Raw genomic sequence first — 25,367 nt, 5'->3', positions numbered from 1 at the left:
CACAGAACAGAAGAACTCCGTGCCCAGCTCCCGACTGCCTCGATGCTGATTTCCGAAGCGCCGCTGTGCCCTCACCCACCTTTCTAACCCACAGTGTGGAGGGTTCACATGTGGAAAACTGCTACCAGGAGAAGGTCCTGCGCTTGAGGGCGCTTTCCTGTAAACGAGGGGCAGTCCAAGGACGCAGACTCCCTAAACCTTCGTATTCTGGCCAACGTTTGCCCTGCCTAGGCTGCCCCTCAGGCCTGGGATGGACTTTCTCCCACTTAGTGGCCTGAGGTCCCGGGATCCCAAAGGAAAGACACAGCAGCCAGTGAGACAGCCTTGACCTTTGGAAGATCAAATTACTTTCAGGACTGGCCCTCAGCAAGGTCTGCCAGATAGAGCAATGGTTCCACAGGGCCGTTTGCCCACCCAGCCTTCTGGCACCATCTTCCCCTCTCTGCAGTGGTGTAGTGAGCACAGCTGGCCCTTTAAGACAGCGCTGTGGCCTCAGGCTTCCCTGGAGGCCCTCTCAGCTTGGAAACTCCTAATTAAGGTGCAGAGAGAAGTGAAAAACAAGCAGCCGGGGACTGGCCCTACCTACCTAGGAGGCTGTCTAGAGAGGAGGGATGCATGGCTGGGCAGGGAGGGAGTGAGCAGCCCTTGGCGTCCCCTTGGGAGGACGCGAAGGGGTCAGTGCTCTGCTCCTTGGGCCACTGTCTCATGCTCCTAAGACAGTCACAACTTTGAAAACGAATGTGGCCAACAAGGGTCCCAGGAACACACCTCTCCCCTTAATTCGAGTTCAGCCTGGACTTTCCCATCTCCCCCCAGTTTCTCGGGATCCCCAGGGATTATCAATTCTAGGGATCCCCAGAGTCCAGCTCCTCCCAATTCACAACACAAAGGTCCAGCCTGTGGGCAGCTTTAGCTCTGGCTGCAGTTATAAGTTCCAAGGGGGAAAAGACTGGCTCCAGCAGAGCAGTGGCTGCTTCTTAGCAGACACCCTGCCACTTAGGGTTTTTTCAGAGGTAGAGGTGGGGCCTGTTGATAATGGAAGCCCCCCACCATCTTCTTGTAACAGTCTCTGTGCTAAATGAGCTTCCCCGGCCCCCATTAGTAAGCCAGATGATGTTTGGGAGAACTAGACATCAAAAACAGATGGGAGCATGTCCCCCAAGACCCTGCAGTGCAAAACGTTGGGGGCTGCTATTGAACTTGGTCCAAGAACACCTCCATCTGTCTGTGGGGGTCTCCCTGCCTGAGTTACTCAGCAGTCTGAGTAATTACTGCCTGACAAAGTGGGCAGAGCGCACCCCCACGTTACACCACAACACCTGCCTACAGTCACCCCCACCCCAGCCCTCCTGAAGCTGAAATAACTCTGCTTCTCACACTCACGCCCAGCTCCAGCTAGCTTTGCCTAAGATGCTGGAGTTTGTGGGGCAGGGACACATGGGGTGGTGGCAGAAGGAGTAACACACCCCAATTCGAGCTGACAGTTTGGCCCTGATCTGCTGAGCAAGTGATTTGGCCTCCTTGGGCCTCAGTTTACTCTCTGGAGGCCTCTGCAAGTTCTCAGTGTGGCTGAGTTCAGCTGCAGTGTCAAATGGCCGGGGCTAGGCAGGGTGCGGGTCGTCCAGCCCCAGAGCTGGTCCAGGCTAAGAGAAAGGATGCCCCACATCCTGTTCCTACCCCAAGATGGGTCAATCGTCTTAATCTTCAGAACAAGGTTACTTCCTCACCTCCTAGCATTTGCACACCCTCTCCTGCCCGAAGTGGCCTTTCTCCTCCTCAGCCTGTTGAACACAGCCCTCAGGACCTAGCCCAAGTGGCACCTCTTCTTTGATGCCCTCCTTGGTGGCCCTTCACCCCCCTACAGAGCTAACAGGGACCTCTCTCACACTTTGTATCTCCTCCTGTAATGCTCTAAGATGGTTTGTGGGTCTTTCTTCCCCAAGTTTCTGGAGATTCAAGTCTATAAACAGCTCACACCTGAGCTCAGGGCAGAGAGTGCATGTGTGAGTGAATGAATGACACCGACCTTTTTGACCTTCCTATCATGCCAAGTTTTTCTCCAACGAATCACACAACTCATTCTCTCACTTCAATTATATCTCTGCTTAGACGTCACCTGCTCAGAGAGCCTTCCCTAACTCCCTCATGTCAGCTCCAGAATAATAGCTTGTCTTTCAAGCATCATCTCATCTAGACTTTCCCCATTAGGTTCTTATTAGACTATAAACTCCACAAAGGCAGGGAGTTTTCCCATCTTTTTCATTGGCTGAAGTCCCAAGGATAATAGTGCCCTACACATGATAGACTCTAATAGATGTGTTGAATGAGTGCTTTAACCCACTTTTTCCTCTTCCAGGACCCGTCTATCTGAGGCCAGTAGGGGGTGCCGGCCTCCACCCAGAATCTTTGCTAGCCCTACCCTTCCCAACGCTCAGCCCTGCCTGCCCCCTGCAGGACCTACATTCTTAGGCGGTGCCTCCTCCATTTCCTACGAAGCCCCTGGTGGGGTCTGTATAGTTCAAGGGGAATCAGAGGGCCCCCTAGGCGGAAATAACCCACTTTAGCCCCACCTTGGTTCTTCTATTTAGGGTTTGCAACTGGGCCTCCTAGAATGCTTGCCTTGAGGTCTAGAGCCGCCTGGGAGCACGCCACACCTCCTCCCAAAAAGAACAATGTCCTGGGACTAAGGGTGCGAGGCGGTTGGGTTCGTCGGAGCCGTCTCAGGCTGGGAGGAGCCGTCCAAAGAGGAGATGGGCAGGGGTGCGGACTTGTGATCGAGGGCTTTGGGCGGCGGTCGTCTCGTCTCAGCCGGTCGGCGGAGAGCACTCTTCCAGCCGCTGGGCTGGGTGACCTCCATCCGCGAAGGGCGAACGCGCGGGGGTTGGGCTGCGGGTGCGAGCTCTGGGGAGCCCATGGGCCAGGGAGAGGCTTTCGAGTGGTCAGAGGACCGGCTAGGGGACTGGGGCAGGTACTTGAACGGACGCGGGTGGGGTAACGTCTCCCGGGGCGGGCGCAGCGAAAACACCTTGGGAGGCGGCGCCGCACGGCTGAGCGCCGCTGCCCTGGGAATAGGACGGCACTCGGCACCGCGAGCTGAGAGCACTTTCATAAATTTTGTATGGGAGGCGCTCCGTGAGCGGGGGCGGGGAGCGGAGCGAGGGGGAGGGAGCTAGCAAGCGAGGGAAGGAGGGAGGGAGGAGGAGAGGTGGGGGAAGCTGGGGGGAGGAAGGGAGGCGCCCCGCTCCGCCGAACACTCGGTCCTGCAAACGCGCGCCGGGCGCTTTCCCCGGAGCTCCGCGTTGCATGCGAGCGCTCTTTTGCAGCAGCCGCGGCGGCTGCGGCCCGAGGGGGCGGAAAGGAGGGGGCCGCGGCCAGGGGGCGGCGTCCCCCCTCAAAACCGCCTGCAAAGTGCTCTAGGCTGCAGAAGCAGGCCGCCGGCTTCGCGGAGCGAGACGCTCGTCCCGGAGCTGAGCGACCGCGCACGGCTGCCGGGCAGCGCCACGGTTGACGGTGGGCGCCGGTGCCCTCTGAGCGGGGCTAAAGCTCACCATGCCCCTGCGGGGCCGGGCCGCGGGGCACAAGCGGATCCCCGGTTTGCCCCCGCCTCGACGCGCTCGGATTAGCTGCGGCCAGCGCCCAAGGATTTGAATCCAGACCCCGGGAGGGAGCGCGCCTAGGCCGACCTCGGAGTGGCGGACCCGCGGCCAACATGCTTCGCAAAGGTGAGTTGGAGCCGCAGGGGCAAGTTGGAGTTGGATGCGCACGGGGCAGAGCCGCGAGCCTTGGATCCACCGGAAAGCTGTGTGGTGCCGGGGGCTCCGGCCCGGAAGCAGCTCCTGGCGGGTTGGAGGGCTTTGCAGGGACGTACCACCGGGGGGATGGCTGCTGGAGCTCAGTCTCGGCCGGCGGCTGGTTGCGAGACATGGGATTTGCCCCGTGGATCAAGCGACCAGGCCTGGGGATCAGGCTCGGCGAGGTCATTTTGAGACCACTGTGAGTTGTCCGGTGATGGAAAGGGAGCCGGCCTCCTGGGACCTTTGCTTTGCCATTACAAAGTTTTGCACTTGCAGGCTCAGTCCCCTGCGCGGGCACAAGTCGCCGGCTTCTGCTGCTGGGGGCGGGGGGGGGGCACATCCAACCCGTGCTCCAGCTCAGCCATAGGTCAGTCACCAAGTGGCGCGGGCGCTCCTTGCGCGCCCTAGCTTCCCAGGTGGGGCCCGGACGCTGGCACCTTCCTCGCAGCCCAGCTTTGGTCTCCAGGCTCCGGGCATCCACCGGTCGAGGGCGATGGCTTGCGGATAATGTCCGCTTCCTCAAACTTTCTCTATGCCTGGAGTGGAGAGATGAGAAGGCGAAGGCCGTGCTGGCTGCGTGCGCTGCCTGGGCCAGGCTGAACTTGAGATCTGGCTCTTTGACCACTACCCTCCGGCAGCCCGGCTCATTGCCGAGCGCTGCAAAGTTGGAGCGGGCGCTGGGGAAATCCCGCCGCGCCCCCAGGTGGCTGCCGCGCGGGGAGCGGGTAGTGGGGCGCAGGGAGGGCAGGTAACCGTGCTCTGGGCCCGTGGGCCCCACTACCCACTGCCCCGACCTCTGAGTCTTCCTCTTTCCCCTCCCAAGTCCGAGTGGGCTTCCATTCCCCGCCGGGACCCGCCCCTCCTCCGAGTCTCCGGCCGGAGCCGGGAGGCCGGTGAGCCGCGGCGCCTGCGGCGGGCAGTCACGGCCCTGCGGAAACAGGCTGAAGCGGGAGTTCAGGTATCGGAGGGGCCTGATCCCTGCGCTCCGCGCTCTAGCCTTAATCCGCCCCTGTTTCCATGGCAACAGGCCGAGTTGTCGTAAGCGCAGGATTCTGACCTCACAGTAGGATGGAGAAGGAGAAAACCGGTAGGGGGAGGTGGCCGGAGGAGGGGGAAGCGAGCCTCAAGGTGGGCGGAGAGGAGCTGATATGGGGTTGCTAGAAGAGACCCCATAAGTAGGTCAGACAGGTGGGGCAAGAAATCACGCCTTCGCTGGGAGCGGTAAAGGCTGTGTGATGGTCCCCCCTCGCTCACGCTGACCCGGTATCCTGGGTTACTACCCCTGTCACATCAATACTCACAAACTTGTATGTGGCTTGTGCCCTCCACGTGGGTCAGCCGGTGCAGTGCTGGGGAAATGACATGACTGCCTTTCAGCGCGGTGTGGGAAAAGTCTCTCCTGCTGGTTGAGAAAACACTTCACTGATACACTCCAGTTCTTTGTCCCTGCAGAAAGAGACTACAAGTCTTTTCAGCAACCAGTGTGCTGGCCAAAGTGTCTCTGCGCGGGGGAGGTGATTGATACAGAAGATCTGGGAAACTTGGGCCTGGAGCATGCAAACTTGCCCCAGTGGAGAAGACTTCCCAGGCAGTTTTAAAAGGCCACTATGTCTGCCTGCAGGTCTGTGATGGAGATAGTGAAGAGGACTCAACATCTCATTTTCCTTTAGGTTTTTTTTGTCTTTTGTCAGTTTGCAGTTAGAAATGAGCCATGAAGCAGCCCACACACTTTGTTTAGATTGTTGAGGTGCCCAGGGAGGCTTGAGCAGCCTCCAGGAGCCTTTTCCCCATCCTTGCTAGCCAGAGGCCCAGCTTGGGCTGAGCCCAGTGCATTCTGGGGGCTGCTCCCTGGGGGAGCCTCTTACCCTGCTCAAGAGGTGGCCCGGGAGGCTTGGCAGTCCTGTGTTTTCTGCTAAGGCTATTTTTCCCTTCCTGCACAGCTTGGTTTGTGGGAGACCTTCTACCAACAAAGAGGTTTCCACCTGGATTGGCCCGAGGAAACAGAAAGGAGAAGGCCCTGCTCTGTGCCCTGGAGCCTGCTGCTGGGACATTGCGTAGCAAAGGAATTTTATTTTTAATTTTTTAAAGTTTATTTACTTATTTATTTTAGAGAGATGGGGATGGGGAAGGGAGGGAGGGAGAAAGAGAGGGAGTGAAACATCAATGTATGGTTGCCTCTAGCACACCCCATACTGGGGATATGGCCTGAAACCCAGGCATGTGCCCTGACTGGGAATCAAACTGGCGATGCTTTGGTTCACAAGCCTGTGTTCAATCCACTGAGCTACGCCAGCCAGGAGGACTTTTATTTTGGTTCTCTCCTGCGCAGTTGTCTCCTGCAGCCCCATATCTGATCCCTAGGACTTGTCTGTTTTACACATGTGCAGGACGCTCAGATTCTCAGTAACTGCCCAAGGCCAAAGGTGTGCCTGACGGCAAGGGAAGTGGCCATGGACATTTCTTCTTCTGAAATTGTTCCTAAGGGCTCCAGTAAAAAGTGTTATAGGGTGGATTGCAATTTCCCTGCCTATCAGGAACAGAATGCCGTAGAGGGTGCTGGCCCCGAGGGAGTTTCACAGTTCAGTTATGATTTGGAAAAGGGTTGAAAAGGTGAAAACAAAAATTAACCCTCCCCAGGTCCTGGGGGAAGGCCTTACCTTTCTGCAAAGGGCAGGGTTCATGGCCTTGACAATGGAGCGATTTATGGAGTTAGGAGGCTCAGTGGTCTGAAGCCTCAGAGGAGGAAGATGAGAGTAGGCATTGGACCATGAGGGAACATCTCTCCGATTTCGGGTTGTTCTATTACAGCTAGTGAGGTGCTGTCCCCTGGAACGACACTTTAGCAGGTGCTGCCTTGCATCTCTTAAGGAACGGACTCTGCCAGGCACAGCCCCACCTTGGTGAACCAGAGCACCCCGAGTGGGTCTTGCTGCTGGAAGTGCTGGTAGCTGGAGGCTTCAACAGACTGCCCTGCCAGCTTTTCCATACCCTGGCCTGCCCTGGTGCAGCCAGGGGTATGAAAATCAAACCTCAGGTCCAAGATGAGAGGCAAGCGAGACCTCACGCCACCCAGTACCACCCAGGAAGGAAGGGCAGCTTGCTGGGGATTTTGCTTTGCCAGAAGTGGCCTGCTTAACGTCAAAATCTATGGTTTTCATGTTTAGAGCTATAAAAACAGAATGCAAATCAACAGCAGCCTCTGGGCTAATACAGAACCTTAAAGTTTTTGTCTTGTTAAGCAAAGAAATAGAGTGCCATGTAGGCTTTGTTAAGTGGCAGTCTAATTAATAATTTAAAATCTTGTAGCTGTCTTTCATTAGAATTTATCTGTACATCAACCACAAAATCAGTCAAACACACTCGTTTATAAGTTAATGCCACCCCTGAATAATTCAGCAAGAGCTAGATTAAGGCCTGCAACCCAGTAAGATGCATTTTGTCCTTTTGGTTTCCCTAGCCAGATGGGCTGGCCTGGTGGCCAGATTGGGTTTCCTTTGTGGGAAGAAGGGAAGGCACCCGGAGGACAGCACGGTGGGGCTCAGATGCTCGGTTGATTGGAATCCAGAGGTTCTCTAGACGGCCAGAGAGTTGCCGTGTGAACAGGTGTGAGCAGGCTCTTGTGTCTTGGAGCTGCTGGTAACATGGCCTACTCCAGCCCCGGTGGCGAGGGGGAGGGAGGAGTGTTCTGGGGACGGACAGCTGAAACACTCCTGCTCCTGCTGCAGAGGAGGTGTAGCCAGGACAGCCAGGGCCCTGCCTGGGGGGTTGAGGTGTGAGGCTTCTCCAACGCAGGTGCAGAAGGAATTTCAGTCTTCCCAGACCAACTCCGTCCCACTCGAGGAATGCAGCCAGTGTCATCTAAACAACCTCTTTAATTGGGAGCTTCTGGGCTGCTGCCTTCCTCAAAGCTCCTGGTCCTTATGCCAGGAAAGAGAAGCCAGGAGGAGGAATTTTCGGGGAGCACCAGGACACCTCAAGAGAAAGGAAAGGCAGAGCAAGTTGCTAATAAAGTCCACATGTGCGTTTTCTTACTGTAGCCAAAATAAAGACAAGGAAAGCAGTGCGGGGTCCCCACATGAACTGAGACAGTGTAGGGACAAGTTCCTGTCATGCCAACACCTCGCTGCAGTTCACAGGTCCATTTTCTGCAGAGAAACCGTAAAACCCAACACCCCTCATGGCTGCAGGAGGGACCAAGTTTCCGTCTCTGTCGCAAGTTACCAACCCTGAGCCCTCTGGAGTGCCACATCGGAGGGCTCACCAATTCTGGGCGGGGGGCAGGTAGATACCTGGCACAGACAGTGGGCTTGATGCCAGGAGAGGGTGTTGGCCAAGTTGGAAAAGAGGAAGTCTCGTTAGGAAAAGGAAAAGGAGAGGGTAGGTGTTTGCCCTTTGACCTGTGGCAGAAGTGACAGCAGATGGGACCTAGGAGGGAGGCCTGTGGGCTCCAAGTCCAAGCTTTGGAGTCAGGGCCTGAGAAGGACAGAGCAGAAGTTCACTTGCTGGAGATGAGAAGGAGGGGCAGGCACCATGAAGGATGTCAGGAACGGATCTGTTTGGTACCATCTGCAGCAAAGTAGTGGTTAAGGTTAAAGCAGAGAGGAGATGACAGGGAGGGAACAGATGGCCGAGGAAGCAAAATAGCTGGCGAAACAGGAACAGAGCCTCCAGGGACAGCAGAAGGCAGGACCTCCGCGCAGAGTGCCGGAAGCAGCCCTTTTTTCGGGGTACGCTAGCCAGACCGCCCTGGGTAGCAGTGAGTTAGAGAGAGGAATGGGGTGGGGACTTCAGGGTGAGGGCTCGTTGGAGCTGGCTAGGGGTTCCAGGAGCAGGGACCTCCTCAGGTGTCACTGACGTGGGACTGGAGGCACAGCTGACTTGGCGTCCATCACCAGCGTGAGGCAAAGCCTCTCTGGGACAGCACGCCTAGCCCAACCTGCTGGGAGGAGGAACAGCTCTAGCTGGCAACAGGGGCAGGGCCTGGACCCTGCTTCCCAGCAAACCTGCCCTGGGTCTCCTTCTGCCAGTCCCTGTCCTTGTGCTGACAGCAACTGCTTATAGTTACTGATGGGCCGAGTTGAGTGCATGCCGCGCCTTCTCTTGTGCCCTCTCCACGGTCCCCCCTCAAGATCAGTCTGTGTTTGTCCCTGCCATATGGGTAAGGAAACTGAGGCCTGCATAAATGAGGTCTCTTGCTCTGGGCCACTCAGCTGGCACACTGTGGACTCAGAGTGCAGTCCCGGCGCTATCTGCTACCACACTCTGGGCCTCGCGTGCTCAGCCTCTGCGCTCCACTGCCTCACGTGCCCATCTGCTTTGATTTATGTGACATTTGTTTTGCAGGGTGCTGGGTACTGCGGAATCATTTGTATCTTGTTACAGAGCTCCCTGGTAGTTCCCCTGCATTCCCCTCCTGGGTTTTCTCCAGGAGTGTCTCCAGCTGGGACATGGGGCCTCTGGGACCCTGAGTCACTGTCTCACATGTGTCCTTCTGTCCCCCTTTACGTCTGGGTAGATGTGCCCATCACCTGCCGTCTTCTGCTTTGGTTTCTTCATTGTAGACAGAGGTGGGCCAGTGGGCCACTACCAGTCTGCCTGCTTTCACGACCTTGAGAAAGGCCTGGCCATGGTTTACTTCGGGGCTGGGCCCTCCGCAGCATTGCCCTCCCCAGATTCCTATTCTGGACTGACCCGGTGGGTTTGCTAACAGTGATATACCCGACTGGGTGGTGGTTGTCTGGGAAGCAATAGCCCCGGAACACCCCAACCCAGGTGGGTGGCTGTTGGTGCTCCAGATGAGGTAGGGCCCCCACCTGTACCTGCCCCTCTTCCTCCTCCTCCTCCTCCTCCTCTGAGTGGTACTCACTCCTGGGGAGCTTCTCCACAGCCCAGCCCGTGGGGAAGCGGGATGGTAACTGTGGAACTCAGAGCTGGGCTCCCGAAAGGGCTTCAGCCACTTTCCCGCCATGGGTATGTTCCAGAGAGTCCAATTCTTCCTGTGCTTTTGGAAAAAAGAAAGAATATGAAGTAAGAGAAAGAGTTTAGATGATCTCAGGGCTTAGAAGAGCAGACCCCCATCTCTGAGCGAGGAGCCCCCTTCTACTACGGTGAGGCAGGGTGTGTGATGGGACAGATTCCGTGGGTGCTCCTGAGTCTAATCAGCCAGCCAATGTGGGGTCGGAAGCTGGGAACAGCCCCTGCTACCTGATTCAGTGCTGGCACAGCAAGGGGGTTGGGACAGTGTTCTGTGTGTGTGTGCAAGAACTACACCTGGTGAGCCCTGGCCAGTGTGGCTCCGTTGGTTGAACATCGTCTCTGGAAGCAAAAGGTTGCTTGTTTGATTACCGGTCAGGGCACGTACCTGGGTGGCGAGCCAGGCCACCATTTGGGGCGTGATTGATCGATGTTTTTCTCTCACATTGATCTTTCTCTTCCTCTTTTTCTTTCTCCCTTCCCCTCTCTCTAAATAAATAAATAAATAAAATCTTTTTTAAAAAAAGAAAGAAACACCTGGTGAGTTCACGACAGGCTCTGGGAGCATGCGTGGCCAAGGTCAGGGCAGAGCGGAGCATCCGAGGGCTTGCTGGCCTTGGAGGCCACACAAGCACTCACGGCCTGGGTCCAGCGTGGCATCGGTGCCACGGGTGGGCTGGCGAGCGGCTCGGGGGGGGTCCCCAGGAGTGGGCAGTCTGGTACCGTGCATGCCACGTGTGTACAATGATAGTTGAGGGGCTGCGTGGCTGGTCCATGCAGGGTGGGTGGGCATGACTCATTAGGTAGCTGCTGTAAGACAGACTACAGCCCCTGGAGGTGGGGCTTAGTGGCAGCTTCCTGGAATGATTCCAGAGGGCTGTGGCCCTGGGGTTGGGGCGGGTCTGCGGGAAACGGAGCAGAAGTCTTCCCAGGTCAGGAGAAGAGCTGGGCTCTCAACTCTCAGCCCACAGAGGTGGTGTGAAAGTTTGCTTCTGTCTCTAAAACTGTCCTGGTGGAGCTTGTCAGCTCTCTCTCTCTGTCTGTCTCTGTCTCTGTCTGTCTGTCTCTGTCTGTCTCTGTCTCTCTCTCTGGGCACTTGAGCCAACACAGAGTGAAGGGGCCTTTACATATATGTATATGCATCTATAGAGAGATTCATGAGGCCCTAGGGGGAAAATTGGCATTCTTCTTACGATGATTTATTTATAGGGCGATTAGATGATGGGGGTATGGAGGCTAAGGTGCCTCCATTAGTGAGAAACACACAAGGCAGGAAGCCTTGCTCTGCATTTGACATTTAGTGAGGCGACTCCTACCAGGGAGCTGCCTTTTCTTTTAGAAGGTTTGCCTTTAATGTTCTATTCATGGGCTTGTCTGAGCAGGCTGGGGGAAGGAAGGAGCCTGTGGTGTGGGGGCTTCGAGGCTGGGGCCGCCCAGCCCTGGGAGGCAGGGCCCGGGCAGGTCACCCGGCCAGGGTAGGTAGCTCGAGGAGGCCCGACGCCGGGAAGAGCAGCTCTGCCCCTGTGCCTCGGGCAGCCGGTCACCCGCCAGCCGCCTCTCTCCTTGGCATTCGCTTCGGGCATCATGCCGTGTGTGTTTGCTCTCCTGTCTGTCTCTGTCTTCACCGGCCACCGAGCCGTGCGACCTTGGCTTTGGCCTGGCCGAAGCCCTGTTCTTCTGGGATTGTGGAAAGAATACCAAACTTGAAGTCCTGGGGCCGTGTTCGGTTCCATCTCAGTGGCTGACTCACTAGACCCTGGGCATGTTTCTGCCTCTCTAGCCTCAGTTTCCCCATCTGTAACATGACGAGATGAATGGTTTTCCAAATGTTTTTCAGCAGTAGAAGAGTTTCTTCAAATGATCTCCAGAGTCAGAGCCCAGAACACAAACCGGATCACGCAGAGCTGGGACAAGGGGCCGCCTCCTCCGGCCTCATTGCCACCCAGCACCTTCCCCTGGGGTCCCTCCTGGCAGGACGCCACACCCAGGAAGGCCCCTGGGTGTGACGTATGTTATGTGCTAACAGAGAGGACACTGTCCTGTCTGCATGGTTTGAGCTCCCTCCTGCAGTGGGGGTGGTGGCTTCCTCCTCTCCGTTTGGACACCTCGTGACCATTCGCCGTCTGGGAGAAACTGTACTTGGAGTCTCCTTGCCCTCCCTGCCACACACACACTCCTCGGCTCAGACCTCCAGCTGTCTCCTCCATCACTCCACTGTCACTGCTCTGGCTTGATGTTGACCTTACCAGACATTTTCCTCCTCTCACCTGACCTTCCAGTGGCATTTGACTCTGTCGGCCACAGTTTCCCCTTGGCTTCCCTGCTGGCAGCTCCCTGGGCTTCCTCTTCTGGGGCTGCTGCTCCCCAGCGTCTATGCTGCCTTCACCTCCTCCTGCCACCCTTCAAATGCCGTGCCCTCCTGCACACGCAGCGCTGGGGGGGGGTTGCGGTTCGGCACAGGCTGCAGTGCCCATTCGCTGGCTCCCCCCATGTCCCATCTCCAGTTGAGATGTTGCTTCTGATGTCCGGAGCCAGCATTCCAGCTGGTCCCTGATACTCCCAGAGCTCAGTGCACACCTGCTCGCTCCTTCGCCACTTCTCCCCCATCTCTGGCTCCCGCACCATCCTCCTCCCAGCCACCCTCAGTGCCCAAACCGGACCCAGGGATGAGCCCCCCTCCCCCTCCTCAGTAGTCCACTGGGAAGTGCTGTGTTCTCCCTCCGTGTCCTTCACATCTCCTCTCTCAGCCTCTGCCCTGTCTTCTCCCAGACATCTCAGCAGCCCGCCTGCCTCTGCGCCTGCCTTCACCCAAACCGGCCTTTCCACTGTGGCCAGATTCTGCGATGCTATACAAGCGTGTTCCTTGCTGGAAAACCTTCAATGAGTCCTTTTTCTTTGGAGGATAGTCCAGACTTCCCGGCCCGGCTGTCAAGTCTCTCCCCTTTGCCCTACCTGCAGCTCCACCCTCCCCTCTCTCTTCCGCCCACCTTGAACTCTGAGGCCCAGGTCTAATGAACTTCTTTCAGTTCCACTGAATCATGCTCTCTCTGCTGTAACGCTTTGCACAAGCAACTTACTCCGCTGAAGACACCCTTTGCCTTCAGTCCTGTGCTTCAGGACCCAGCTTACACTTCACCGCCTGTAGGAAACCTTCCCGCACCTTCTGAACTAGGGGAGCGGTCCTGAAATTGCCGTAACACTCTGTGCTTTCCCGTCATTGTACTCCACCAATTTTATTGCAGTTACGTTTGTATTGTCGTCTTCCCCATTGGATGGCAAGTTCCACGAGGAGACAGACTCTTTACCTGTTGCCCCTCCAGACCTGCTCTCCGCCCTTCTCCTGCTGTCTGTCCCGGGATGTCGGCCTGTCCAGCTCCAACAGTGGGCTCCCGTGCCCTCTCACTTCCAGCTGGGTTCAGCCAGTGGTGAGTCGCCATGGCTCCCCTGTCCCTCCCTCTGCACCCAGAGTTTCTCCCAGAAGTGCAGCCTGAGACAAGGATTCAAAGGCCAGTCTTTTGTTTGGGAGGCACCTTAGGAAATGCCAGTAGGCGCGTGGGGAACTGAGAAAGAGAAGGGAAGGAGCCAGTAACGGGTGCTTGTCAGGCCAGTTACCGCCCTGGCGACCAGAACTTCACCCTCGGGGGAACTTCAGGACAGCCTAGAACAGGCACCTCAAAGTTAGCTCACCCAAAGGGCAGGGAGCGGGTATTTATACACACCTCCCACCCGGCCTTGGCTGAGTGCTGCGCCTCTGGGGCGATGAATTCACAGGCACTTTAGGCCTGTTCTGTGGGTGAGCAAAGTCGGCTCTGCTGCTAGAGAAAGCCCTCAGGCAAAGAAATGCAGGTTTTGGCAGTTGGAAGTCAGGCTGGTGTTTGCTGAAATGGTAAAAGCAGGGGATAGGCAGGCCCTCACAGCATCTGCTGTCGGGCTCCTGCCAGCAGGTCTCAGCAGCTCTGTCTCCAGGTTCAGTGAGAGCTCCTTCCCCCGGCTCAGCCCCAGTTTTGGGGGGGGTGGTAAAAAAACATTATCTCTTAGGGTTTTCACACCCCTTGTTTTCACCTTTATTATGTACTCACCAAATTACACAATCTGAGAGTGCTCTCTGTTTTTCTTACCAAGACCTGACTGAAACAGCATCCTGAACAAAATAAAATGTAGCCATGATGTAGACATTGAGTAGACAGTGTTGAGTCAACAGCTAATGTCTTATCTTTATGAGTTGATAAGAAATGATGATTTAATGTGTATTTAAGTTGGAACCCAAGAAACTTACTACCAAAACCTAATTTTTCAAATGTTCTATAATAGTATGAAAAATTGAATCATGATTAGTTAGGGCTTAAAAAAAAGGAAAAACAAAAAACTTAGTGCCAGGAACCAGCAGGAAACAGGGTTTTGGTTTTTTGTTTTTTTTTACTTTGGTTTTTTTTTTAAGGAGGAGAATGCAGAAAGGAGTCTTACAGTTTTCCCTGTGCAGTGACTCATTAAAAGCAAAAAAAGGTCCTGGCTGATGTGGCTCCGTGGATTGAGTGCTGGCCTGTGAACCAAAGGGTCGCAGGTTTGATTCCTAGTCAGGGCACATGCCTGGGCTGCAGGCCATGTCCCCAGTAAGGGGCGTATGGAAGGCAACCACACATTGATGTTTCCCTCTCTTCCTCCCTCCCTTCCCTTCTTTCTGAAAAATGGATAGATAAACTCTTCTTTTTTTTTTTTAAGATTTTATTTATTTATCTTTAGAGGGGAGGGGAAGGAGAGAGGGAGAGAAACATCAATTTATGGTTGCCTTTCGTGCGTCCCCTGCTGGGAACTGGCCTGCAGGGAACCAGCCTGCAACCCAGGCATGTGCCCTGACTGGGAATCGAACCGCAACTGTCTGGTTCGCAGGCCCGCGCTCAATCCACTGAGCTATACCAGCCAGGGCTAAACTCTTCTTTTTTAAGGCAGTTCTTTTTAGCCCCAAGTTACAGATGAGGACACTGAGGCTCACATGGCCACAGAGCTCAGCTAGGGCCCAGCACTGCTGCCTCCCAGGAAGCGAGGAGCCACAGAAACACTTCGGTGGGGAGGGAGCCGTGTTGGGAAAAGAAACAGGACTCTCACTCAGAAAAGTTTAGGCTTGTACTTGGCAGATTTTTGTGGAACAAAATTTGCACTACTGATTCTGTGGCAAATGAAAAACCTCGGGTGGACACCCTGGGCTTCAGAGATCTGAAATGTTGAAAAGAGGCTGGACCGAACACAAAGAGTTCAAGTTGCCAGGTGAAGCCGAGCTAGCCCTGGGGCCTGGGGTGTGAAGACCCTGCCTCTTTTGTCTTCTCTGCCATAGGTGAAAATGACTCCTTACTCTGAACTGCTCTCTCCCTGGTTGTTGCCCAGGCCGGTGGTTGAAATAGAATCTCTGAGCAGAGGGAGAGAGGCTGGGGCAGTTCACAAGGCCATGCACAGGAGCAAGTGCCAGCCAAGGGGGAAATGTTGCCACCTGATCTGGGGTGGGGGTTGGCCTGGGGCTGCCTCGGAGGATCAGAGGTTATTATCTTCCTGTAATTCACCCACTGCCCCCCACCCCTTGGGTTGGTAGTTCTGCCTTAATGAACCAGTTGGATTACAGAGATGGGATGATGCTTGTTCAAAAATGGAGGATTATTGCAGACACAGGCTTGAACTGGACTCCAGGACCCTCCAGAACAGGAAGTGGCAGCTTGTCTGCCATCCCTCTCTCCTTCTGCCCGGCCACGCTGCGCCTGCTTCTGCCCCATGGGCTGCACCTGGGACGTCCATCTTGCTCACGGCCCAGTGTGGTTGCTTGCTCTTCGGGGTGGCTTTTCACCTCCTGCTCCTCCTGATAATTGCCCCCCATTCTCGGTCTTCCCAGCTTTATTTCCCAGAGGAAGACCTCCAGCCTAGCCAGCTATGTTTTTCCGCATCACACCTGTTACAGATCACCGTCACCAATGGATTACCTGTGCGCGGACAAGCTGGCGGCCTTTCATCTTGTCAGCCCGAGGGGTGTGGGGAGGCCCCTTCATTTGACAGACATGAACCGCTATCGAGTGCCTGCCTACTGCTAGCTTGGCACTGAGGGTGAAGCAATGAATGAAAACCAAGTAAGTCTCCTGTTCTTCTGGAGCTTATATTATAGCAGGGAGAATAGACAGTAAATGACCAGCTATATTCTGTCAGGTGGGGGGAGGTGCTTTGATCAAAATAAACAGAAGTTAATTAAGGAACAGAGGGGGACCAGAGAGCTGTTATTTAGAGACTGGCTGGGGAATCTTTCTGATGAGGTGACATGTGAACAGAGGCCTAAGTGAAGTGAGGGCAGGCTCTCTGCAGCCATCAGAAGCTCTCGCTTCTGCTTGGGAAGAGTTCTCCAGACCGAGGGAACAAGTGGAAGGGCGCTGAGGCCGGAGTGTGCTCTGTATAATCCCAGCTCCTCTGGGACCTTGACTGTGGGCAGAGCGGGTGTTCTGAGGTGTGGCCGAAGCTCAGGTTCCTTTGGAGAGGACCAGGGTTTGGTGTCAGCCCCAAGCCCACCAGCCACTTGGCCAGGCGGAAGAGTCAAAGCACAGAGCAGACAACAGCCATGATGACCACCCCCCACAAGGAGTGGTGTGTCTGGGGATTCCCCTTCCCATTGGCTTGGACATGTCCCGTGGCTGCGGCTGTGGCCCAGGCTGCCACAGAGTACAAGGACAGAGGCCAGTTCCCTTTTACCCCAAAGTATGAGGCAGCGAACTTAGTTCTGCATGTGGCCTTGTCTTTCTCTTCCCGCCTTGTTTATATGCCAGCCTTTTCTCCCAGAGGACATTTTTTGAACTTTTCAAATAATGCACATACATGGCAGAAAACGTCGGAAAACCACAGATTGGCAAAAAGAAGGAAATTGCTATCAATCCCACAGCCCAGAGAGTGGAAAGCGCATCCCTTCCAGGACATTTGGTGTCTCCTTTCTTTTATGCTTCTCACCTACACTCATGCAAATGTGCCCTGTCTTATTGAATTAACAGTATACCTCAAATGCCTTTCGAGGTTCATAATTCTAAACCTGTTTTAATGGCTACAAAATGCCCATCATGTAACTGCCAGTCTCCTTGGGTTGTGCATGGAGGCTGTTTCCAGGTTTTTGCTGTTAGGAACCATGCCACAGTCAAGACCTGTGTACATGCCTTGGCCCACGTGCTGTGTGGGCTACTGGGCAGGGGGAGGAGAGGAAGGTGAGGAAGGTGAGAGGTCAAGGTCTCCACAGGGAGCCTGGTGGGTGGAAACCATTGTTAGAGGTCGGAGATGCCCCCTAGATATTCGGGCTTCACACTCCCCCAGCCAGCAGCCAGACAGCTCGGAAGCTTTTGGAGGGTCTGCACGTGTGTGTTTTGAGGCTGTGGACATGGCCTAGCTCTCTACTGAGGCAGGTGTGGGTGCCCCAGAGGGGGAAGATTGACAGAGGCGGCAGTCTTCCTTCAAGTGGGAGTGGCTTTTGGCGCGCGAAGCTCTTGAGGATGGAATATGAGAAAGACTATGCTCCTCACTTCCGATCTGGACCAGGGGATTTGTGTGATTTGGGGCTCTTTGCTAGAAGGGACCTTCTAGCTCATTTGAGAACGCCGAGGCGCGGAGAGCTGCGGTCACTTGCCTGACATTACACAGCGTTGGGAGCCATTGGCTGCTGGGTTCCACAGAATGCCCAAGATGCACTGGCTGATGAACACTGCTAACATGCCTCTTCTCTCCAGAACCCCCTTGCCAGCCTCTCCCTGTACCTGCACCCCAGGACAGCTGGCGTTAGTGGCCTCTCCAGCCGTGCCAGTGATTGTCCTGGCTCAGTGAGGGCTTTCTCTCACAAGAGGAGAGGCTCTGGTAGGGACATCTCGTTCCAGGGGTCAGTGGTCAAACCCTTCATCTCCACGTGGGGTGGTTTAGCATACAGGAACTGGCTAGACCCAGGTTCAAGTCCTGGGAATGACCTTACTTCTCGGAACTTGAGTTACTCCATCTGTAAAATGGGTCTAATAAGAGTACCTATCTTATAGGGTTGTGAAGACTAAATGGGATGATGCTGATAAAGTTCTTTTTTATTTTATTTTATTTATTTTTAGACAGAGGGAGTGGGAAAGAGAAAGAGAGGGAGAGAAACATCAATGTGTGTTTGCCTCTCACACACCCCTCACTGGGGACCTGGCCCACAACCCAGGCATGTGCCCCAACTGGGAATTGAACTGGTGACCCTTTGGTTCACAGGACAGTGCTCAATTCACTGAGCCACACCAGCCAGGGCTGATAAAGTTCTTTTGACCCTGAATAGCTCAACACATACCGCCCTCAGTGGTGGTAGTAGCGTTAACTTCTGGAGCCGTCCCTCCTGCCAGCCAGCGTGACCGCCCTTGGAAGGTTTGCCTCCACATGTCCAGGACTGAGTCTATGGAAATGGTCAGACTGACACAGGACAGCCCTGGCTAGGGGCAGGAGTCTCGGGACCAGCAGGGACAGGTCACCTTGGTGGGGGGACTGGCTCTGTCCTGAACGCTGCCTCCTCCACCAGGGGCCAGGGAGAAGTCTCCTATGGCAGTGCAGGGGGAGCTGTGGAAACCATTTCCCACGTGGTTTCCACCGGCTTAGAAAAGTGAGCTGAGGCTGCAGGCCTCCCCAGAAAACAGCTGCATCGCCCCTAACTGCCGGCCCGCAACCCTGGCCTCATGCGGCTGACTCTTCCTTCTCAGCAGGGTCTCCCTGAGCAGAGAGGAAAACCCAGCCCCGGCCCTGGGCCTTGGGCTCTTGGCCTGGGCGACAGGCACTGCTTCCAGCCCCTTCCTCTCGTACTTATTTCTGGTCTGCTTGGGTTCTTCTGCTGCCTCCGCACATGGAGCCAGCCAGCCGAAAGTAGGGACTGTGAAACCAGACAGGCAGGAGTCAGGGCCTTGCTCTGCCACTTATCAGCTGCCTGATCGTGGGCAAATGCTTTCAATTCTTTGGGCCTCGGTTTGGTCATCTGAAAAGTGGGCTAATGCCATTACCTCTCGGAGTCCTGAGATTTGTGATAGAAAAGATATGAAGTGCTTTTCTGGCAGGGAGCAAGGCCTCCATGAGATGTTGTTATTGTGTTCTGTCTTCAGCATCCTTATCTGTTCTTCAGCAGCCATGTGCAGAGCCTACTGTGTGCCAGGCTCTGTGGACCACACACACCAAATGAATGCCACTGTCCTCTTCCTGGTGGCCTTGCCTTCCTGGTCTTTTTCCTCATCGTGGATCCCTCTGTACTGTGTTCTGGAATCCATACAAAAGGTGTCGCCTGCCCGCCTGCAAGATCCAGCCTCCGTGGGCCTCAGGGCCTTTGCAGGATGCCTCCCCGCATTGCGCAGGCGGACAGCCTGCCCCTGTGGCAGGCTGACACCGTCCTGGGAAGGGCAGGGTGTGTCGGAGGAGCTGGCAGTGCCCCTGGGTGAAGCCCTGAGAAGTCTGGGGTGAGAGCCGCCACCTCCTCTCCCTGCGGGGGAAGCTGGAGCAGCGTCACTCACCGCCGTCCCGGAGAGAGCAGTGACCCGGAGAGGCCTGTCGCTGGTGCAGGGTTTGTCCTCAGAGAGCAGAGGGGCAGTGAGAGAAACAGCTGGCAAACATGTCTGCCACGGGCTCAGACTGTGCCGCCCAAAATGGGGCGCAGACCCTTCGAGCTCCTCTGTTGAGATGGGGTCCAGGCTCCCCGGTGCCTGGGGTACGGGGCTCCCTGGTGGGAGGCCCCCTCTCCAGTGCCCAGCCCTTCCACCCCACTGGGAACTGGCCAGGGTGTTTTACTAACAACCTAGCCACATTACAGTCTCAACGGAATTAGTCAAAATAATAATAATAGTACAATTTTTTAAAAAGAGGAAGGGGAAAGAAAAGAAAATAGCCCTTGCATGCATGCCGCTGCTGTGGTGTCTGCTGGCACCTAAGATCTGGTACTATCTATTTTTTAATAATTGAGGCTAATAAATATGTATTTCTTTTTCCTTAACCCCCCCATCCTCCGCTGCTTGTCAGCTCTCTGCGTCTCTCCTCTGATCAGACCAAGTCTTTCCCAAGCCAAAAAAAAAAAAAAAATCCTTTAAGCAAAAAGGATTAAAGCCTTGAAAGTAGGTCTGCCTAAGCTCCCCCCCACCCCTGCCCTTCCCCTTCTCTTCCCCAGTGTTGGTGAAGAGAAGCCCCTGTGGGGAGCTCCGGACGGGGTGGGCTGATGAAGCAAGTCCCTGGTGGGGGCCTTGGGCTGGGAGACCAGGGGCTGCCTCCTCGCATCCCACCCAGGCCCAGTCCTGGCCCGGCCTGAGGCGGCAACGGAGCCGGCCCTCCCCTGGCCCCTGAGGAGGGGCCGACCTGAGAACCAGGGCAGGAAGGAGGGCTTTGGTCTTCTTCTCTGCTTGGCGCTGCAACCTGGCTTGTTGCTTTAGGGGCCTGTGTGACCTTGGGGGTAAGCACTTGAACCTCAGTTTCTCCATTTGTAAAATGGGAATATAAACAGTATCTACCTCACAGAGGATCAAATAAGCTAAAGATAGTCCAGTGCCTTGCACATGAAAAAGACAAAATACACAGAATTATTACTTTCACCCAATTCTTAGACACACAGGACAGTCTGTCGCCTCCCTGTCCCATGGGCCTCCCCAGTTCCCGAGGGGCTCCCAGGCACACCTGGTTTCCATGCAGGATGCCCGACACCCTGTAAAGGGGGGGCTGGAGCCAGGGCTGGATGATGTGGTTAGGAGCCTTGGCCAAGGCTGGTGGACCAGTAGGGGATAGAACTAGAACTCAGAGTAGGACTTGCATCCTCTTGCTCATTTCCTGTCCTCCGTCCCATGCAGCTTCCTGACAGAGCACCCAATGTCCTCCACCCTGGGCCCAGGAACCAAACCAGGAGCCAACCCAGGGAAGGGCTGGCCTGGCTGGGAAGGGAGCATCTGGGCAGTCATGGCTGCTGCTTGGCAAACCCACCTTCTCCCCCTCCCCCTGCAGCTACCAGCCTTCCCAGTTCTGCTGAAGCAGCAGCCCCAGCCTAAGTGGGCCTCCCTCCCTCTGAGCTGGGCACATCCATGTGGAGCTGGCTGCAGGTGGCTGGCCTTCTGCCCCTGCACCCACCCAGGCCCGGGATTCCTGGCCGGTCCCAGTGGTCAGTGCTTAGCCACATGGCTTCCAGGACCTTGCTGCTTGTGCCTGGTGACAGGCCTGCCCTGGCTGCTCTGGTCCTGCAAGGCAGGAGAGGAGAGGCAAGGCCAGGAAGGCCGGAGGGCAGGAAAAGCAGGGAGGGAGGTGGCTATTTATAGCTGGCTTTGCTTTTGTTCCTTTTCCAGCAATGCTTCTCTTTAAATAGGAGCAGGGCTGGAGGCTGCAGCTCTTCCCCAGCCGCCTGTAGTCAGTGCACAAGCGTGTCTGCTTATGTGTGTGTGTGGGGGGGGGGCGTGTATAGGGTGGAGGGTGGGCACCAGTGCGTGTTTGCGTGTGTGCAGGGATGGGATGGGGGGATTGTCGGCTATATGTGTACACCAGCAGGTACAGAGGTGGAGGTGGGTGTTCTTTGTGTGAGTGTGTGTGTATCAGCATGTACATTCTTGTGTAGGGACGGGGCTGCTTTTAGTATGTATGTGTGTATGCATTTGTTAGTGTGCACACACACACAGTGGGTGGGGTGGCCACTCCTTAGTGTGTGTGTATGTGTGTGAGCACGTGTATATGTAGCGATGGGGTCAGGTGGCCAAGTGTGTTTTTCTCCATGTGCAGAATGTGATGTGAGCAGCCCCTTTAGGATGAGTAGTCCAGTCACTCCTGTGTGAGCATGTGTCATAGTGTGCATCTGAGTAGGGACTGGGGAGAGTGACAGCTCTCAACTGTGTGTATACCAGTGAGGACGGCCCTGTCCCCAGTCTTTTGCCCCGCACTGTGCTTGTGCCGCGTGAGTATGGATGGCCAGGAGTTGGGTGTGTGCCCCACAGACGGGACTCCGGGTCCCCTCTGGCTGCGGGAAGAGCGGGTCAAACCGGCCGGCCCAGCAGGCGTTTTTAGGGCACTCCCGGACTGGGCCCCTGCAAGGCTGAGACCAGTCCGCTTGCCTTTCTTTCCCAAGCTCACGCGCTGGTGGGCAGAGCGGGCCTGGCACCACGCCACCTCGGGTGGAAAAGTACGACAGATGCGGGGCGAGCCTGGTGAGGCAGCCCTGGGTGTAGGGGGCGTACCTGCGCCCCCTCTGGCCCCGCATCTGTCCTCCGCTGTCTCCGGTTGATTTCGCGTCTGTAAAGTGGGAACGCGAAGCTCCCCCGGGGCTGCCGCGGGGTCAGATGCGACGGCGCTGCTCAGACGGCCTAGCGCGGCCTGGGCGCTCGGACCCGTCGCGAGTCCGGGGCGGGGCTCGGGCCCCGGGCTGCGGGCAGGACCGACGGCCGCAGCGAGCTGGGTCGCCCCGAGCGCGGCGCGGGCGAGGGGGAGGCGTGTCCGTGCCCGCAGCGGCGCCCGGCGGCCCAGGGCGATAACCCGGATCGGCCGGCGCGGCCCCGCGGCTCCGCCGGAGCAACCCCCGCCCCGGGGCGCGCGGCCCCGCCCGCCCGCCGGAGGAGGACCCGGGCTCGGCTCTGGGCACCGCCCTCGCCCTTGGGCCCGGCCCGGCCTCGCCGGCTGCTCCCGGTCGATGCGAGCGTCCTCCCCGCCCTTCCCCCCAAAGGCCAAACAAAACCTAGTAAATATTTAATCCGGGCCGGGGAGCCAAAGAGGCCTCCCCGCCCCCTCCGCAGCCGTCTGGCTCCTCCGCCAGCCCCGGCAGTTCTCCTCGGTAGTGAGGCGGGAGCTTCAGGGATCGATCGCGGCCTGGGCGGGGTGGGGGCGGGGGCCTGCGCCCTCGGGTGGCATCGTGGTCCACCCTGGCCCGGGACCGCAGGAGGCCCTAGCAGACCAGGGCCTTCCAAGGAGGCCTGTGAGGAGCGTGAGGACCCAGCTCCCTGACCTCTCCTGCCCACCCACATCTTAGAGGCTTCCTGTGAGTTTGGGTCCGGTGAGGGGGGAGAGGAGAGGCAGCCCAGGGGGCGGGGAGCAGCGGAACGGAGGACGTCCGAGTCCCCCTTGGTTCCTGAGCCGCTCCCAGCCTGGACCCGACCTCCAAGGATTGGTGAGCCAAAGCTGCAGGGGTCTTTGGGGAGGCCTGGGTGGGACAGGCACAGCCAGGGAGGGCAAGGAGAGAGGCTGGAAAGATATTTCTCTTGTGCTGCACTCCAGGCCTCCTGGGTATTGCCCTGGAGGATCCCTAGAGGGGTGATGACATTCTTGCTGTTCATTCATTCATTCATCCATTCAGGCAGCAGATAATTATTGAGCACCTACAACTGGCCAGTTATAGAGGCTGCCAGCAAGGCAGCATACAAGTCTGTGCCCTCAGGGAAATTACATTCCAAAGAAAGAAACGGTAAACACATAAAGTAAGTGATTTCGGATAGTGGGTGAATTTTGTGTAGAGAATAAACAGTGATGTGTTCGGCCAGGAAGAGGAACAACACTTGTAAGGTGGTCAGGGAGATGAACCCTGACAGTGGGTTGTGGCAAAGGCATCCCAGGCAGTTTACAGCAAGTGCAAAGGCCCAGAGGCAGGAAAGAGACTGGAAGGACTGGAAGCTGGGGCCGAGCAAGCAGGCTTGACGTAGGCAGCGGCAGACCCCATAGGGGTAGGGGTTTTGTGGGCCCTGGGAGGAATTGGGATTTTATTCTAAGTGCAGTGCAAAGGTGTTACAGGTTTAAACAAAGGAATGGCATGATCTAATTTACATTTTTAAAAACTGCTGCTGGCTGCAGTCTAGAGAACAGAAGACAGGGAGTTGAGGGTGGAGGCAGAGAGGCCAGGTTCTGGGGTGGGGGTCTGCAGTGGTATATGAGAGGGAGGCTGCTGTCCTCTTCAGCTTGGGCAGTGACCATGAAGTGGCCCTGTAGGCTTCTCCAGCTGGCAGCCCTGTCCCTGCAGCCAGAACAGCCTGTGCCTGGGCTCCTGGCTCGCCAAGTGCCTTGGCGCTGGGAGACCTGGGGTTGCCCCTGTCCTATCTCCACAGTGGGCAGCCCAGGAAGTTTTTAAAGGAGCGTTAGAAAATGTTGACATGTTTTTTGAAACAATTTCAGATCTGATATCTCTGCCAGATTGAGTTTGTAACTAGCTTTATTGTTTAAGCCTGCTGGGATTTCATCAAAGGCGTCTGCTGTTTACCCAGAACATTTCATTGGAGAAAATAGCAAACAGACCTGCATTTCTATCTGATTTCACTTTTTCCCTTTTCTCATGCATTTAAGTGCTTGTGAAAAGCAAGGCTGATAAGGCAAAGCAGCAAGGATCCAACCCTGAGGAGGGGGCTCAGAAGGATGTCAGCTGAGCTTTATAAACAGAGCAGAGTATCAGGTGGCTGGCCATGGCTCTGGCCAGCTGAGAGGCACCCTGCACCAGCAGCTAGCCCTACACGGGGGGCGCTGGGCAGGTGGGGAGCGCTGCTGTCTACCTCCACCCCGGCCAAGCACTCTAGGCCATCTCCTGGTGTCTGTTGTCTTTATCAGTTTCCAGACCATTTCAGACACTGAACATCAGACAGTGAAAGACTGAACATCAGCTCCACCTGGACAGCAATGGTGACCCAACTCGGGTGGGTTCAGTGAGGCAGACTCACGTTTTCCTGGGAGCAGGCTGAGTGAGGAAACAGATCAGAAGGCTGATGGAAGCTGATCACGAGAGTGCTGGGAGCACCGGCCACCTTCCTGCTCCTCCTCTGCCAATGCTTGGGACGCAGCCCCTTCCCCTGCAAGGCAGCCTGAGCCAGGGCAGGGCCCAGGGACTCCTGTCTCAGGCTCAGCGCCACCCCCCCCCCGCTGCCCCCCCTGAGGAATCTACACTGGCGTTATCACCCCCTGCCTGAGAGAACCCGACGCCTCTAACAGGCCTGTTGCCCCGAAAATGTTTTAGTGCAATCGGGGAAACACGGGCTCTGCAGCCTATCGGGAGAAGGTGTTCTGAGAAATTTGGGTTAATGAGCCCTGTTCAGTTGCTTGAGCGACAGCTAGTTAAATGCAAGGGTTGTTTGACATACAGGTCATCCTCTACCAGTTTTACGTTAGACCCACTTACAAGGTCAATTGATTTGAACCAATTAGCAAGAGGATAAGGACTTCTCTCGGACTGGAGACCTGGAGCTGGCCATCTAAGAGGAAGGATGACGATACCGAGGCGTTTTCTCAGTGCTGCATGCCAGGCATAACCACTGCGTTCCACTGCCTTCTGGCAGAAGATGCCTCCATCCGCAGCAAGAGTCAGCCCTCTCCTCTTCAGAATGAGCCCAGGAAGAGAGCAAGGGAAGGTCAGAGGCCTTGTCCTGACCGAGCTGAGCCCATCTAGGCCCCTGCTTCAGAGGCTTCCCTTCCCTGCCTGCCTTCCACAGCTACGCAGTGGAGGCTCAGGGGGCTGCTGGGGCCTCCGTGACTCCTTCCATCCCCGTGGGCGCAGGGCACCGCCCCAGGCTTCACATTGCAGCTGCAGGCCTGTGCCGGAAGGCCTTGCACGTATTTGCTGCCATGGGCGGAGGGCCTACATCCTCTTGATTCATCTTTACAAGAGCCCCCTTCCTG

General features: G+C 56.2%; 1 protein-coding gene across 1 annotated transcript in view; it reads left to right on the top strand.

Moving 5' to 3' along the window:
* The first annotated feature begins 3,234 nt into the window (after positions 1 to 3,234).
* Positions 3,235 to 25,367, top strand: part of RTN4RL1 (reticulon 4 receptor like 1) — a 67,744-nt gene continuing 45,611 nt past the window's right edge. Inside the window, exon 1 of the mRNA XM_037133769.2 lies at positions 3,235 to 3,722. Within this exon, the coding sequence (XP_036989664.2) occupies positions 3,710 to 3,722 (13 nt within the window). The 5' untranslated portion in view covers positions 3,235 to 3,709. The remainder of the gene's footprint in view (positions 3,723 to 25,367) is intronic.

Source organism: Artibeus jamaicensis, unplaced genomic scaffold (genome assembly GCF_021234435.1).
Source record: "Artibeus jamaicensis isolate MK-2021 breed Jamaican fruit bat unplaced genomic scaffold, CSHL_Jam_final contig_2790, whole genome shotgun sequence".
NCBI classification, from domain to species: Eukaryota; Metazoa; Chordata; class Mammalia; order Chiroptera; family Phyllostomidae; genus Artibeus; species Artibeus jamaicensis.
The sequence above is the reverse complement of the archived record's forward strand: the minus strand, read 5'-3'. Positions and strand labels throughout refer to the sequence as shown.